This window comes from Eretmochelys imbricata, chromosome 1 (assembly GCF_965152235.1).
Source record: "Eretmochelys imbricata isolate rEreImb1 chromosome 1, rEreImb1.hap1, whole genome shotgun sequence".
NCBI classification, from domain to species: Eukaryota; Metazoa; Chordata; order Testudines; family Cheloniidae; genus Eretmochelys; species Eretmochelys imbricata.
In genome coordinates this window covers 192,317,347-192,332,946 of record NC_135572.1, presented here as the reverse complement: position 1 = coordinate 192,332,946, position 15,600 = coordinate 192,317,347, and the positions used below count along the sequence as shown (strand labels likewise).

Sequence of the window (15,600 nt, the reverse complement as noted above, 5' to 3'; positions counted from 1 at the left end):
ACAGCTGGCTGCTTATCTACTCTGGGACAAAGGAACCATTACTGAGGAATGCTGCTTGCTTTAAGTGTGTGAGAGGGAGAGGGAGGTGGGGGGGGGGTCTGCTGCTGTCTGAACTTACAAGACAGCATGCTGACATGCTCTCAGCTCCCCCAAACCCCACTCTCTCTCCCTCTATATACACACAACACACTCCCTGTCACAGTCATCTTCCCCGCCCCCCCCCCCCACATTTGAAAAGCACGCTGCAGCCACTTGCAAGCTGGGATAGCTACTACAATGCACTGCTCTTTGTGGCATTGCAAGTGCTGCTAATGTAGCCACAGCAGTGCACTTCCAGCTGAGAGTGTAAACACGCGGCAGCGTTCTCCCTGCTGCGGTCTCCAAAGGCTGGTTTAGCTCCTAGCGCTCTACAACTGCAAGTGTAGCCATGCCCTAAGTAAAGATGCCCCTACGCTTATGGGAGAGCTTCTCCACTTGGTGTAGTTAATCCATCTCCCTGAGAGCCAGTAGCGATGTTGATGGGAGAAGCTCTTCTGCTGCCAGGGCTGTCTAGGGGGGGTGTTAGGTCGGTATAACTACATCACTCCAAGGCGTGGCTTCTTCCCACCCCTGCCCAGCATCGGTCTAGCGCAGCAGGGTAACACCTGCCCTTTGTCCTCAAACCTCTACTCTCTGCGCAGAGAGAGCGGCTGAGGCTCACTCCCCTAGTGGAGAGAGGCGACGGGGGGGGGGGTGTATCAGAAGCTGCCCTGGTTTGGGGTCAGGGTGTGGGTGTCTGCAGGGTCTCCCTTCCCCTGTGAAAGCACCAACACCCCGCCCCAGCCAGCTCCTTCCCCCGCAGCCGGCCTCGAGCGGCCTCCAGGGGCGGGGCTTAGGAAAGGGGCGGAACCACAGTGCCGGGAGGTGCCCGTTTCCAGCCGGGCCCCGTTAGCGGCTGCTCCCAGGCGGCCCATGAGGGGCTGTTTACTGCCGCCCACGCAGGTTGCGGAAGCTTCGTCCCTTCCGCTGGCTGGTTGTCAGGGTTGCGCGAGCCAAGAAGGGCGGGGGCTGCCGACAGCCCGACGCCGGCTGCCGGTGGGCGGACGATGGGGCTGAGCGAGCGGGAGCGGGCCGGGTGCCGGGCGCTGCTGGAGCTTCTGGAGACGGAGGAGCTGACGTCGCTGACGGACACGATCACTAACCGCCTGGTGCTGCCGCAGAGCCGACAAGGCGGGTGGGGCCGGGGCCGGGGTCGGGGCGGTGCTTGGGGCCCGCTGAGGGGGAGGAAGGGGCGGGCTCTAGCGCTAGCCCCGCCCCTTTTGTCAGGCGGCCCCTGCCTTAGCGGCGGGGTGGGGGGGGTCGCGCGGCGCCTCGCGCTGCCGGGTTCGGCGGGTCAGTGCCCCGCCCCTCGCAGCCGCCAACGCCCCGCCCACTGAAGCGGCTCCTTGGGGTTGGGGCTTCGAGGCCTCGGCCGGTCACGGGCTGCGGCCGCCGCTCAGCTCTCGCGGGCTCCTCGGCGCCGGCGCAGTACGAGTCTTGCGCTACGAGCTGTGCCCCCACGCGCCGCTGCCCCCGGCCGCCCGCGCGCCCGGTGCGCGGCCTGTGGGCGGCCCTGCCGCGTTCGCCCAGAACAGCGCCCAGCGCGGCCCGTGCTTTGGCCAGTCACCTGCCTCGCGCCTGTTAACCGGGGGGGGGGCGAGCGGGGGCGGGGAGGAGGCTGAAGCCTCTGTTGATCTCTGAGGCCTGCGAGGTTACCCAGCTGTTGACTTCATGCCGGTCTGTCAAGTCATCGCGCCGCTGGGGTGCCTGAGCCTCTCAAGCGTGACGCGGTATTGAAATAGGAAACACGGGGGGTAAACGGACTTTCTAGATTTTTTTTTCATTTGATGATTTCTGATATTTTTCAAAGAAAATGTGGGAGGGGCAGCCATGTTAGTCTGGATCTGTAAAAGCAGCAAAGAGTCCTGTTTAGCACCTAATAGACTAACAGATGTATTGGAGCGTGGGCTTTCGTGGGCAAATACCTACTTGGTCGGCCCACGAAAGCTTGTGCTCCAGTACGTCTGTTAGTCTGTAAGGTGCCACAGGAGTCGTTGCCGCTTTCAAAGAAAATAATAATTCATAATTCCTTGTTTAGGTAAATGCCATAGCTGTTTTCGTAGCCCAAAAATTACACCATGTGTGAGCCCTCGACACTTGATTTGATTGTATCCCTGTTTAGAGCCTCTTTCCTCCATGGATCTTTTTGTGGGTTAAGTCTGTTTTTTATTAGTGTATTGTGGTGGTATCCAAACAGCATCAGTACTCCATTATGCTAGGCTCTACACAAGCAGGAGAAGGAGTATTTGTGGCACCTTAGAAACTAACCAGTTTATCTGAGCATAAGCTTTCGTGAGCTACATCGGAAGTGAGCTGTAGCTCACGAAAGCTTATGCTCAGATAAATTGGTTAGTCTCTAAGGTGCCACAAGTACTCCTTTTCTTTTTGCGAATACAGACTAACACCGCTGCTACTCTGAAACAAGCAGGAGAGATGTTCATACCAAAAGCAGCTTTCAATGGGTAATATCATGGATTGTGCTCTTCTGAGAGGCACTCAGGCTTCTGAACAAATTACCAAGATAGTCAATGCTTACTGTCTTCTATGTTTGACAGTGAAATGCCTTTTCATACTTTATGAAGTAGTGTGTGTGTGTGTCATGTAAGTTCTATGTCCTTTAAAAAAAGTAGCGGGGGGGGGGAGGGTAAGGTGCAGGTCTGCATTACAACTAACTGAAACGCCAGTTAATGCTGCTGCTGGCATGAGTAACTTCTACTCTCAGTTGTTGAAAGAAACATGCACAGTCAGGTGGTAAATAAGTTACTAGCCCATAGGGCAAAGTATCTCTCATTTGTATATCTTCCGTTCCTTTTTGAGGACTCATTTTTATTTGTGACTGTTTTGCTTTGCTTTAACTTAAGGATTTTTGTAGTACTTATAGAATACAATAAGGATAAGTAAAGTTAACTTTAACTAAACAGTCTTTTCCTAAATATAAGGTGTTCTGAATCAAATACTAAAGTGCTTGGTGTGTAACATCAGCTAAAATTAGAATTGGCTACTTTGACTTCTTTAAAGGCCAAGTTTCAGCTTGTAATATTTCCTGAGCAATGAACCCCTGAAAAATAAGGGTTTCCAATAGTAATGTGCTTTCTGTCATAAAAATTGTATATTAAAAATGGCACCTTCCTACATTGCACAGTGCATCCCCCTGGATCTTAAATATTTGGTTATTGTACATTGTAAACATTTATACTTTCATCAGCCTTCACACCTGTAATGGCTTATGGAAGGCGAATCTCACTGAACTGTGTTCTGTTTATTGCTGGCAGAATCACCACCTAAGTTCTGATTCTAGAAATCTGCATTGTTGATGTGTGAGGTAGAAAGAACACAGCTTTTTAAATCCCAATTTGAGTTTACAGAACTGGCTGGTAATTAACCAAAATGTTGTTATGTATTATTGATAAAATCTAAATAGGGAAGTTGTTGACGGCAAGCAGACATTAGAACATTAGGATTTCCCTCTTGAAGATAAACTTTTCTGACTGTAACCTCGCAGAAAAAAGTATCTATCCAGGCTAGTAAAATAATTATGCATTGATTAAAAACTCAACTGTTCAGAAAGACCATAAAAGGCCCTCTATTCTGTTAAATTCTCCTCTCTTTCAACCCTGTATCTATACTGTTCCTTTCCTGGGAACACAAAGAAGCCTTGCAGCATGTTCTGAAGGACATCAGATCCAGGTTTAGTCAGACCAATGGTGGAAGTGACTTTAGATTTGATTCAAGTGATCACAGCTGTTGCAGTATCATTTGGGGGGAGGAAGCTTGCGGTATCAAGAGCTAAATAATTTAGGTCAAAGCCAACTTAAATATTAACCCAAAGTAAGTTTTTAGCTAATGCATCTCAGTGAACATGTGCAGGGCTCCCTTTGCCTGAAATAAGTTGGCTGCTGTGTCCTGCAGCAGCTAGAGTTTCCAGATCACTTGAAAGTGTAGTGTCCATTTGGAGCACATTCTGTGAGTGGCAAAATAAACATCGTAAAAAGGTTGTCCTTTTTGACAAGCTCAAATAAAGTCCCTTTGGCAGTCACTGGACATCCAGAAGGAACTGGGGGCTCCAGCAAGACCCTCTGCTTGCATACATGATTAATGTATGCAAGCAGAGAGTTTGAGCCAGTGGAGTTGTTACGGCCAAGTTGCTTCCACAACCTATAAGCATTTGTCTCTGTTTTGCATGGTTTGAATTTCATCTAGACCCAAGTGAATTATTTTTCCAGCAAATAGTTTGCCCAAAAATGCAATTTCAGGGCACCAAAACTGTTAGCATATTAGGGAGGAATTTGGTGAATAGTTCTGGCTGGAAAAAAGAGAATTTGTTTGAAAAAATCAAAACTGTATTGACTGTTTTGAAACAATGTTTTGATGTTTTGTTTTAAAATGTTTCATTTAGGAATTTAGCTTTACTTACTAAAAACAGCCAAAATGGTGGTAAACATCCAAAAACTGGGTGGGGAGGGGAAATCCTTTTGAGTACAAAAATATGTTGTTTAATCCAAAATTAATATATATATTTTAGGTTTTCTTTTTGGTGAGGAAAGTTTTTAAAAAAATTAGTTTAGATTTGAACTCAACTGATTTTTTGGGGATCTTCAATTCTCCCCCCAAACAAACTGTTCAGCTCTAGTTTCAGCCAGTTAGTTCTGATTCAAGGATCGGTTTCTGTTAGGCCATTGAGGCAACAGATACATTTCAGGCTTTTGCATATGGCTTGCTGAATGTCTTTCAACGATATGTGCATGAGTTTGATACTGGTCATCACTGAGAAAAATGTTCAAGTTGAAATTTTTACTTTAGTCAGAAAATCAACAGATTCATTTTCTAATGAGAGAAGCAGTTGCTGACTTAACTTTCTTTATTTCCAGAAGCCATTCATGCAATTTTAGTTTACAGTCAAAGTGTAGAAGAACTCTTGAAACGAAGAAAAGTCTATCGAGAAATAATTTTTAAATACCTGGCAAAAGAAGGAGTTGTGGTGCCACCTTGTTCTGAAAAACACCAGCTCATTCATCATGCAAAGCAATACTGGAGTGGGCAGCTGACAGATCGTGTTGCAGAGAGAGAGGATATTAATCCGAATAAACAGGTGAGCTTTACGTTCTGAAAGACCTAAGAATATTGCCTATGTGGAACAACTATTGCTTGTAAGTTCACTGACATTTTTTTCTCAGCCAAACTGAGATAATAGAATCATAGAATATCAGAGTTGGAAGGAACCTCAGGAGGTCATCTAGTCCAACCCCCTGCTCAAAGTAGGACCAATCCCCAACTAAATCATCCCAGCCAGGGCTTTGTCAAGCCTGACCTTAAAAACCTCAAAGGAAGGAGATTCCACCAGCTCCCTAGGTAACTCATTCCAGTGCTTCACCACCCTCCGAGTGAAAAAGTTTTTCCTAATATCCAACCTAAACCTCCCCCACTGCAACTTGAGACCATTACTCTTCGTTCTGTCATTTGCTACAACTGAGAACAGTCTAGATCCATCCTCTTTGGAACCCCCTTTCAGGTAATTGAAAGCAGCTATCAAATCCCCCCTCATTCTTCTCTTCTGCAGACTAAACAATTCCAGTTCCCTCAGCTTCTCCTCATAACTCATGTGTTCCAGTCCCCTAATCGTTTTTGTTGCCCTCCGCTGAATGCTTTCCAATTTCTCCACATCCTTCTTGTAGTGTGGGGCCCAAAACTGGACACAGTACTCCAGATGAGGCCTCACCAATGTCGAATAGAGGGGAACGATCACGTCCCTCGATCTGCTGGCAGTGCCCCTACTTATACAGCCCAAAATGCCGTTAGCCTTCTTGGCAACAAGGGCATGCTGTTGACTCATATCCAGCTTCTTGTCTGCTGTAATCCCTAGGTGCTTTTCTGCAGAGCTGCTGCCTAGCCATTCGATCCCTAGTCTGTTGTGGTGTGTGGGATTCTTCCGTCCTAAATGCAGGACTCTGCACTTGTCCTTGTTGAACCTCATCAGATTTCTTTTGGCCCAATCCTCTAATTTGTCTTGGTCCCTCTGTATCCTATCCCTACCCTCCAGTGTATCTACCACTCCTCCCAGTTTAGTGTCATCTGCAAACTTGCTGAGGGTGCAATCCACGCCATCCTCCAGATCATTAATGAAGATATTGAACAAAACCGGCCCCAGGACCGACCCTTGGGGCACTCCGCTTGATACCAGCTGCCAACTAGACATGGAGCCATTGATCACTACCCCTTGAGCCTGACAATCTAGCCAGCTTTCTATCCACCGTATAGTCCATTCATCCAGCCCATACTTTTTTAACTTGCTGGCAAGAATACTGTGGGAGACAGTATCAAAAGCTTTGCTAAAGTCAAGGAATAACACGTCCACTGCTTTCCCCTCATCCACAGAGCCAGTTATCTTGTCATAGAAGGCAACTAGTTTAGTCAGGCATGACTTGCCCTTGGTGAATCCATGCTGACTGTTCTTGATCACTTTCCTCTCCTCTAAGTGCTTCAGAATCGATTCCTTGAGGACCTGCTCCATGATTTTTCCAGGGACTGAGGTGAGGCTGACTGGCCTGTAGTTCCACGGATCCTCCTTCTTCCCTTTTTAAAAGACGGGCACTACGTTAGCCTTTTTCCAGTCGTCTGGGACCTCCCCCAATCGCCATGAGTTTTCAAAGATAACGGCCAATGGCTCTGCAATCACATCTGCCAACTCCTTTAGCACTCTCGGATGCAACGCATCCGGCCCCATGGACTTGTGCTCGTCCAGCTTTTCTAAATAGTCCCGAACCACTTCTTTCTCCACAGAGCGCTGGTCGCCTCCTCCCCATGCTGTGCTGCCCGGTGCAGTAGTCTGGGAGCTGACCTTGTTTGTGAAGACAGAAGCAAAAAAAGCATTAAGTACATTAGCTTTTCCTACATCCTCTGTCACTAGGGTGCCTCCCTCATTCAGTAAGGGGCCCACACTTTCCTTGACTTGCTGCTTGTTGCTAACATACCTGAAGAAACCCTTCTTGTTACTCTTAACATTTCTTGCTAGCTGCAACTCCACGTGTGATTTGGCCTTCCTGATTTCACTCCTGCATGCCTGAGCAATATTTTTATACTCATCCCTGGTCATTTGTCCAATCTTCCACTTCTTGTAAGCTTCTTTTTTGTGTTTAAGATCAGCAAGGATTTCACTGTTAAGCCAAGCTGGTCGTCTGCCATATTTACTATTCTTTCTGCACATCGGGATGGTTTGTTCCTGTAACCTCAATAAGTACAGCCAGCTCTCCTGGACTCCTTTCCCCCTCTGTTCTCCCAGAGGATCCTGCCCATCAGTTCCCTGAGGGAGTCAGTCTGCTTTTCTGAAGTCCAGGGTCCGTATTCTGCTGCTCTCCTTTCTTCCTTGTGTTAAGATCCTGAACTTGACCATCTCATGGTCACTGCCTCCCAGGTTCCCATCCACTTTTGCTTCCCCTACTAATTCTTCCTGGTTTGTGAGCAGCAGGTCAAGAAGAGCTCTGCCCCTAGTTGGTTCCTCCAGCACTTGCACAAGGATGGTTGTGTTTTCCTGTGTTTGTAGTGGAACTGAAATTTTTCTTGGTTTAAAAGCTTCACTTAATAAAAAAAATTATCCTCTCATATTTGCAATTCGGAATCTCATATCTGGAAATTCTGTAACTATCTTGATAGATAAAATGCCCTTTGTTCATTGGTGTCTGAGTACATAATTAACATGTTGTGTCTTCCTCACAACAACTGACTTTGAATTGCAATGAGTGGAATCAGTAGGTCACAAATTAAGACAAAATAGTACATCAGAGTCTGGATAAGTCTAAAGATGAACATGTGACTCCCATAAAGTTAATGGACATGGGAAGCGCCATAAACTTCATGGTCACAAATGTTCTGAGAAGTGTTCTGAAAGTTTAGTCTCAATTGTTGGGAAAATAAACTGTGCTTCTCTCTCTTTTTTTTTTTTTTTTTTTTTTTTTAAGCTGCTCTTCTCCCACTTTGCCAAGTGACAATAGCACCGAAACAGCACTGCTGCCCTTAGTTTTTAAGTAACAGGTCACATGGCAAATCATTTGGTTAGATGGTCCAATTGCTGTTGGCTTGCAAAAAGTAATCTTCCTTTCCATTTCTGGTATCTCTGGAAAGTGGAGAGTGAAATGCACTACAGATGTTGAAAAATTGTCACTCTTCTGAAACTTTAGGACTGGCGGCAGCGCTACCCCTGCTACCGAATAGGTCTCTTTCTAACCTCTGCTTAATATGCTGTGACTAGATATGCCTCATTATCAACAAGTTTGTGTGTGATCTGAACTTCCTCCTCATTTTATTTTGCAAAATATTTTTGTTTGGTTGGTTGGTTTTACTAGTTTATCATTCTTGGATGTAAAGTTTCTAACTTGAGGTAGCCATGATTACTATTAAGCAGTTATGTGACTCAGAGACATAATGGTCATCAATCTGACTATCAAAGAGCTCTGTAGCTACTGATGTGCAATTTTGCTGACTTGTTCCCTTGGGGAAAGTAATTTGTCATGTATATATGCTACTGTTTAAGTGGCAAGAATATGCTTGCTGTTGTGCACAACACTCGCTGCCCCCACAGAATTTACAATCTAAAAGACAGACCCAGAAGATGGGACATGCTAAGGAACCTAGTTCTTCTGTTGTCTCAATAATGTACCATACTGTAAGGCTTGTGTTATTGTGACTCTGTTTTGACTGCTTTCTATAAAGCAGCAAGAGTGAAAACAACTTGCAATATTTAAGACAGTGAAGGATACATGACTGGAAATTAGATACAGTAAAAGTAAAGTGAGTTAAATACTCATTCAGAGAAATGCAGAAAGAATGGGAAATTCAGCTGTGCTTTATGGTCAGGCTTCTCCTTCCACTTACCCCTTGCGGCAGGAGTGGGGGTGAGAAGTCATGGCATCATAACTCTGGAGTATATATTTAATCTAAAATATGAAATTCAAACACAGAAGTTATTATCCGAACTTTGATTCCAGAAGATAATGATCACGACCTTCACAGTAGCTTTGTTGAACTTGCTTCTGACTTGATCTGCTTTTAAGGAATGCTGTTAATTGGCAAGTACCAAAAGATGTAGATGTGCATTGTTGGTATCTCACTCAACAAATGCAAACGAAAAAATGAGCAGTTCATCCTATAGATCTAATTCCTGTTCGTAACGTGGGGCTTGGCATTAGTAGGCTAGAACTTAATGGAAAATTAAGGATCTTTTCGTCACAAAGTGTCAGTCATAAAATATTCAGTGAAGAAACCAGCCTGTATTGTAAGAGAAAGCAAAGGATATGTCCTTAAGAACAAAGTTGGTTCGAGAGATGTGCCTACCTGGGCGACAAATGGATAACTGTCTAGTGCTCCTCTGTACAGATCCCTGACTTGCATGAATTCACTCTCCCTTTATCTGGGAAAGTATTTTTCCTCTAGATGACAGAAAACTTCCTTTTCTGAATCCCATTATCAGCCAAATGTATCTTTAAAAGTAACCCGCCAGTCTGTACTTAAAATATAACAACTTATTTCCCAAATATTTAAGTCTTCATATTTCTTCCTCCTCTGTACATGATAACATACACAGCTATAAAACACTTAAAGTTCCAATTTTCATTGTCCCCCAATACCTTTCTTAACAGTTGCTATTCTTGGTTTCATTTTATTAAATGTATTGCAATTTATCCCTATTCTATCCTCAACGAGATCTTCCCCTTGCTACTGGCTACGTATAACAACTTAGTTTCTGCTTTCATCTCCATCATTCTCCGCTACATTTGCAGGACAGACTGCAGCCTCGCCGGGCTGCTTCAAGGAAATAACCCTTCAGGTTAGTATTGGTTTAGTCCATTTGTTTCTAATACTTAGCAGTTACATAGGTTCCTCCTCTGTATATCTTAAAAATGCTTTGCAAAGGCAGGTAAGTTTAATTTCCCACCTGTAAAAACCAGGAAACCAGGGATACAGAAGTTGAGTGACTTGCCCAAGATACACAGTGAATTAGCGGAGAACCTAGTTTTAATACCGTCCTCTGTTGGACCATGCTGCCTTGAGATTTTTTAAACAAATTAAATTTAGTTTTGTGTGAGGAGCTGTGTTGATCGCTTCAGACTATTTTTTGTATTCTTTCATGCTGCCAGTGTTTGTTTTGGGTTACTATTTTAAAATATTTTTTCCAGTAGTCTTAGAGCTGATGAAAGGGTGCAGTTATGATACCCTGGGAGACTGTGATTTGGACACTTTTCTATTAGAAACATGGTGAAGATCAGACTCCCTTCACATAGGTGACCAAACAGCTTTCCGGTGGTATTGACTTTCTGTCACTAATAAAACCGATCTAGGTTCAAGTAGGTAATCTAGAGGTGAAAAGTTTTATCTCCCAATAATCCTAAACTATCCAGTTCTTCCTGGGTTAGATTTTCTTTTTGTTAGCATCTTCTGCTACCTTGGGTTGAAATATCAGGTAGGTTCTGAGATACTCCAGCAGCTTCAAATGTTGCATCAAGGACACACTTAAAAAATGGCTGATACTGATCAGGACTGGTTGTGTCCATCTGGTCATTTGAGGGTCCAAAGCATAAAGGTAGCTTGCTAGTATCTGTCAAAGACAAATACAATAAAGGGAGACATTGAGGGTAGAGTTAATTACTGTGGCCACCTTTAGTATGAGAACTGCTACCATTGCTCCCAAGTAAATGGGGATATTTGTTTATTGAGGATATGTATTGTAAGCCATTTGGTTCTGTATTTTATCTTGGTTTGACAAGGTATTGCCATAATCTTAGGTTTTAAGTGTAAATCTTAGCTAGAATTTACTTGTACAGACAACTCCTTTTTACACAGCAAGACTAAATCATACTCTTTAGAAACAGTGTGAAAAATGTTGGCCCCATTGAAGTAAGTGTCAGAACTGCCATTGACTTAAATTGAGCTAGGATTTCATCCAGAGTTGTTGAGCTTATTCCTCAAACCAATTTTAAGTACCTTTCTTATTTCTCTTAAGAGTAACTACTTCAAGTATTTCTAAAGTGACTATTGAAGAGGTTTCTGGGCACCAATTATGGACAAGTACGCAGAATCTTCATTATTTAAGAATAGAGGTTTAGGTTGGACTTCCTTGCTTTATTCCTTCTCAAGCATTCTGTCTGAAAAGCTCAGGAATGTGCAAAATAGAAAATAAAATTTTAGCACATCAAATTTTTTGAGCTGTATTAAAGACTTGTGTATAGTAAGTACCAAGCTTCTGTATTAATGGCTGCTAAATTCTTCTAAGAAAAATAAGCGAATCTTTTTTTTTTTGATTACAGAGCTATGAACAGAGACAAAAACAACAGGAAGAGAATGATTGGCACAGACTAGGAAGAGAATTCTGTCAGTGGTTCTTTGAACTTCTCAACTCTCAGCATCCTTTGGGGAGACAATCCAAAGAACAGTGGGGACCACAGCATTTCTGGGAGGATGTCAAACTGAAATTTTGTTACAACACGTTAGAAAAAAACATGGAAGAATACGTTGGTGCAGAATTGGTGAGCCTCCGTTTACTCTCACTGGTGAAAGAAGAGTATCTCTTACTGAATCCCAACTTGGGTGCTGGTGGACTGAAGTGTGTAATTTCTCCACATGGGTTAGTAGTGGTGGCAGTAGCTGGCACAGTACATAGAGGCAACATTTGCTTGGGCATCTTTGAACAAATCTTTGGACTCATCCGCTGTCCACTTAGAGAGAATACCTGGAAAATAAAATTAGTGAATCTTAAAATAGTTGGAGAAAATGCTCTGGAGCCTGGGACACAAGTGCAAAAGCCGTCCATAAAATATGAATCGAACGAACTGCGAGAGCTATACGATGGGAAAGAACTGAGCTTGCTTGAACCTAAATTCTGAGCAATGTGCGTACAGAATTGGGGGAATAACGATTGTTTGAAAAACAATACAGCAGTTGTGCATATTTGAATGTTTAAATGACTTCAGACTTGTGGTGATGTCTGTTTCTTTAGTCAGGTTTGCTAAGTTGATGACATGCCAAAGTACTGAGTGAAATACACTTAAAGAGCTCCACTGCTTTTGGGTACCCATCTTCCATACTAACATGTAATTGAGGAAGTTGCTTCAGGACTTAGAACTGCACAACACATGTTTAGAAATGAAGTAACTTTATTTTTCTTTCTATTTGATGTGTTCCTCACTTACAAAAAATGTGGCTGTATTGGAATGTGGGTTGTGACAATTATGAGGAACTGGACGCCACAGGGACTTATTACAGCATATGGGGCTTCTCCCGAGGCCACTAGTTAAAGTTGGACCCCAACTATGTTGGAAAGTCATTGCCTTCAAGTGGCCGCTTAAAAGTGCATTAGGATTCTTGGTCTAATTTCTTAATGGGCCAATAACCCCCACAAAACTGGCAGCCTTGTTGGTAGTTTCAGGAGAGAAGTCAAGCACTGAATGCATGAAGAGATTTTTTCTCTTTGTCCTAAAGTTGATTCCTTCACTAAAAAATAGAGAGAACTTAATAAGATGATGTGGGGAAGCTAGCCCTGCTGCTTGCAATGTTTTTCCTGTTCTGAATCAATAGTTGTCATTTATTTTTCATTTTCCAGTAGCATTTACCTCACCTCTGCAATAAAAAACCCCCTGCTCCCAAAATTAAATGGTTGCCATTGCATCCATTTCTTGCTCTGACTCTCTGTGGGATCAAGGAGTTAACATTGGAATTTAGTCAATTTAAGCTTCCTATAAAGCCAGATGCTTTGATTGGGTATTTGTTTTGTATTAACTTACAGGAGAGTTTAATGTAATAGCTTACATGTGGTGGTTCCTGTACATTCTCTCAGAATCAAGAATTGTATCCAATTACTGCAGACTTATTAAACTGGATATGTCAGTTTTTTTAAAACAAGGAAGCTGGAACAAGAAGTAGATTTTCCAGATAAGCTCGCTCTTCCATTGCTACAAGTAATAGCAATTCAGAGGTTAAAGGGAATTCAGGTAACTTCAATAACTACACTTCTCTGTTTTCTTAATGTGTTTAAAAGTAACACAAAAGATCACGTAAAATCTTTTCTGTTTACTTGCTTCGAGTATTTGACAGTTGTTTGTCTACTCAATTTCATTATTTCTCCAATAATTATTTCCTATTTGTGTGGTCTTTCACACAACGTGGGAGAGAAGTATGCACTTTAAAGAAATGCTTAAATGTGGTTAAAACTAGTAATAAGTAGCAGGAAGACACGAGGCAAGTGTGGCGCCGAAAAAACTACTCTCGAACTCACTTTTGTGAACCAACTGATTTCTAGTTGTCCCTTTAACAACAACAACAGGATTTGTTTAAAAAGAATGTGATTATATACTGAGTGAAGGACAATGTTTGAAACATTGTTTCCTAGTGAACTGTTGAGATGAGGGCTTTCTCAGCTCCTAATTTCTAATAAGAAAAAGTAGCTTTCATTCTGAAATTCCTGTGAAGCACTTCCCTTTCCTTGCACAGGTGTATTCTACTAGATTCAAGTTGATTGGTAGCCATGCATACCTATGAAAGGGGAGGGAGTGGGGGAAGTCTCTACATGCTCATGATTTTGACTTTTGCAGTGCAAAGGAGGAAATAACTGCAAACCGAAGACTAAAAACAGTGCCTCTTTTGATTATGTAGTGATACTACCTCCCTGAATATTAATTAAAGCAAATATTTTGTCTCCTGTAGGAGTGTACTGTGCTTTCCCTTCTTACTAAAATGCATAGTATTTTTCTAAACATGCACTAATATGAACATGACTTTATGAACATTACATTCAAAATGTAACTAGTTGTCCTTGCTAAATTAAAATTATACCAGTGTTTATGCTTTATGAACTCACTTCACTCACATCGACAGAAAGTGCACAAACAACTTCAGAAGAGAGGAATACAGCCAAACAGAACATCTGTATTAAATTCATGTTGTACAATTGTATTTGTGTTAACAAGCATGTACAGAACTCTCTTCCATTACATAACATTGTAAGCATTTTGTGCTCCCCTTCAGGTGTCTAAGACTTTCCCAGGAAGAGAGAATGGGGAAAGCAGAGAGCAACACTACCATACAAACTTGAGGGGGGAGTGGTTACCTTCAGTTCTTTCTGTATATGTCTGTCTGCTGTTAGTTTCAGCTTTGCTAACCACCTTTTTGTGGAAGGAAAAGTCAGTGACGGATTACATGGGAGAGAGTCAAGGGACACCATGGGTAATGAACAAACTAGCCTCAAATTAAAATATCTGAACAGAGGGCATGGTATCATAAAGATACTTGTAAACGCACAGCTGAGATAAAAATTTTGGTATTAATGTTAAATTTTGGGATAAGAATTTTGTTACTGATGTTAAACCTTATGATGATGCTACTTTTCAGTTAATACCTGTAAACAGGTTTAAAGCTTATCACAGCAGAGAAACTATTAAAAAAAAAAAAAAAGAAAACCCAGTTTGCTGTGTGAGAATGGAGAAACTGAGGCACACTGCCTCAGGGCCTTAACTGCTGGATGCCAAGAGAACGATAACAAACTAACAGTGACTAACTCTCTTGCAGTAAACTAAGAGGGGAGGTGTGATGCTCTGTACCTCGGAGGAACACCCTCCACCCCCCATGTTCATCTTTATAAAATGATTGTGTGGTATCCATTGCAAAGTTTGTCATGTTGGGTGTCCTTCGGAAGGCTTACAATGCACCGAGCATGGTTGCTATAGTGCGGTTATAGTACTTGTTACAGTAATAGTATAGTAAGGTTATAGGTTATAATTATAATTTCTTGTACATAGTTATGAGGCTGAAAATGTGTCCTCGTGGCTTAAAGCAAGCCCATGCAAAAACTCTCCAAGAACAGAGAGGCAGTTCACACCTTGTCAGGGCATGGATGGGACAGACCATACCAGCCTCACAGGAACAATGGACACTGGCTTAGGTAGCAACAAACGAATCTGTTAGACCCTCGAGGGAGTCACCCCCTTCCTTTGGGCAGCTTGGGACTGTGATGAGGTAATGTCCACCTGACTCGGGGGGGGGGGGGGGGGAGAAATGAGCCATTCAGGGAAAGAAATGATGTGATAAAAGGGAGAGACATTTTGCCATGCTCTCTCTCTCCTACCTACATCTACAGCCACCACCACCACCAAGCAACTGAAACACTGATCAAAGGGGAGAGCCTGACTGAAAAGTAACCAGCCAGTCTGTGGTGAGAAGCATCTAAGTTTTTAAGGACATTGAAAGTGTTAAGATCAACTTAGAATGCGTTTTGTTTTTATTTCATTTGACCAAATCTGACTTCCTATGCTTTGACTTATAATCACTTAAAATCTACCTTTATAGTTAATACATCTGTCCTGTTTGTTCTCCCTGAAGCAGTGCATGTGTTTTACAATGTGTCAGAGACTCCCCTTGGGAGAACAAGCCCGGTACATATCAATTTCTTTGTTAAATTGATGAACTTATATAAGCTTGCAGCATCCAGCGGGCATAACTGGACACTGCAAGACGGAGGTTCCTAGTGTTGGTCTGGGACCGGAG

The 15,600-nt window shown here is 43.0% G+C and overlaps 1 protein-coding gene across 2 annotated transcripts; it reads left to right on the top strand.

Annotated features, from left to right (window-relative positions):
- The first annotated feature begins 990 nt into the window (after window positions 1–990).
- Window positions 991–13,761, top strand: C1H3orf38 (chromosome 1 C3orf38 homolog). Of its 2 annotated transcripts, XM_077820696.1 has the most exons (4): window positions 991–1,209; window positions 4,947–5,167; window positions 9,809–9,895; window positions 11,373–13,761. In XM_077820696.1, the coding sequence occupies exons 1-4, from the start codon at window positions 1,086–1,088 to the stop codon at window positions 11,946–11,948; spliced, it is 1,008 nt and encodes a 335-aa protein (XP_077676822.1). In that variant the 5' UTR covers window positions 991–1,085; the 3' UTR covers window positions 11,949–13,761. The 2 variants fall into 2 exon arrangements, with proteins under 2 accessions (XP_077676822.1, XP_077676830.1); XM_077820704.1 differs by lacking the exon at window positions 9,809–9,895 and having other exon boundaries at window positions 996–1,209.
- Window positions 13,762–15,600: the final 1,839 nt, after the last annotated feature.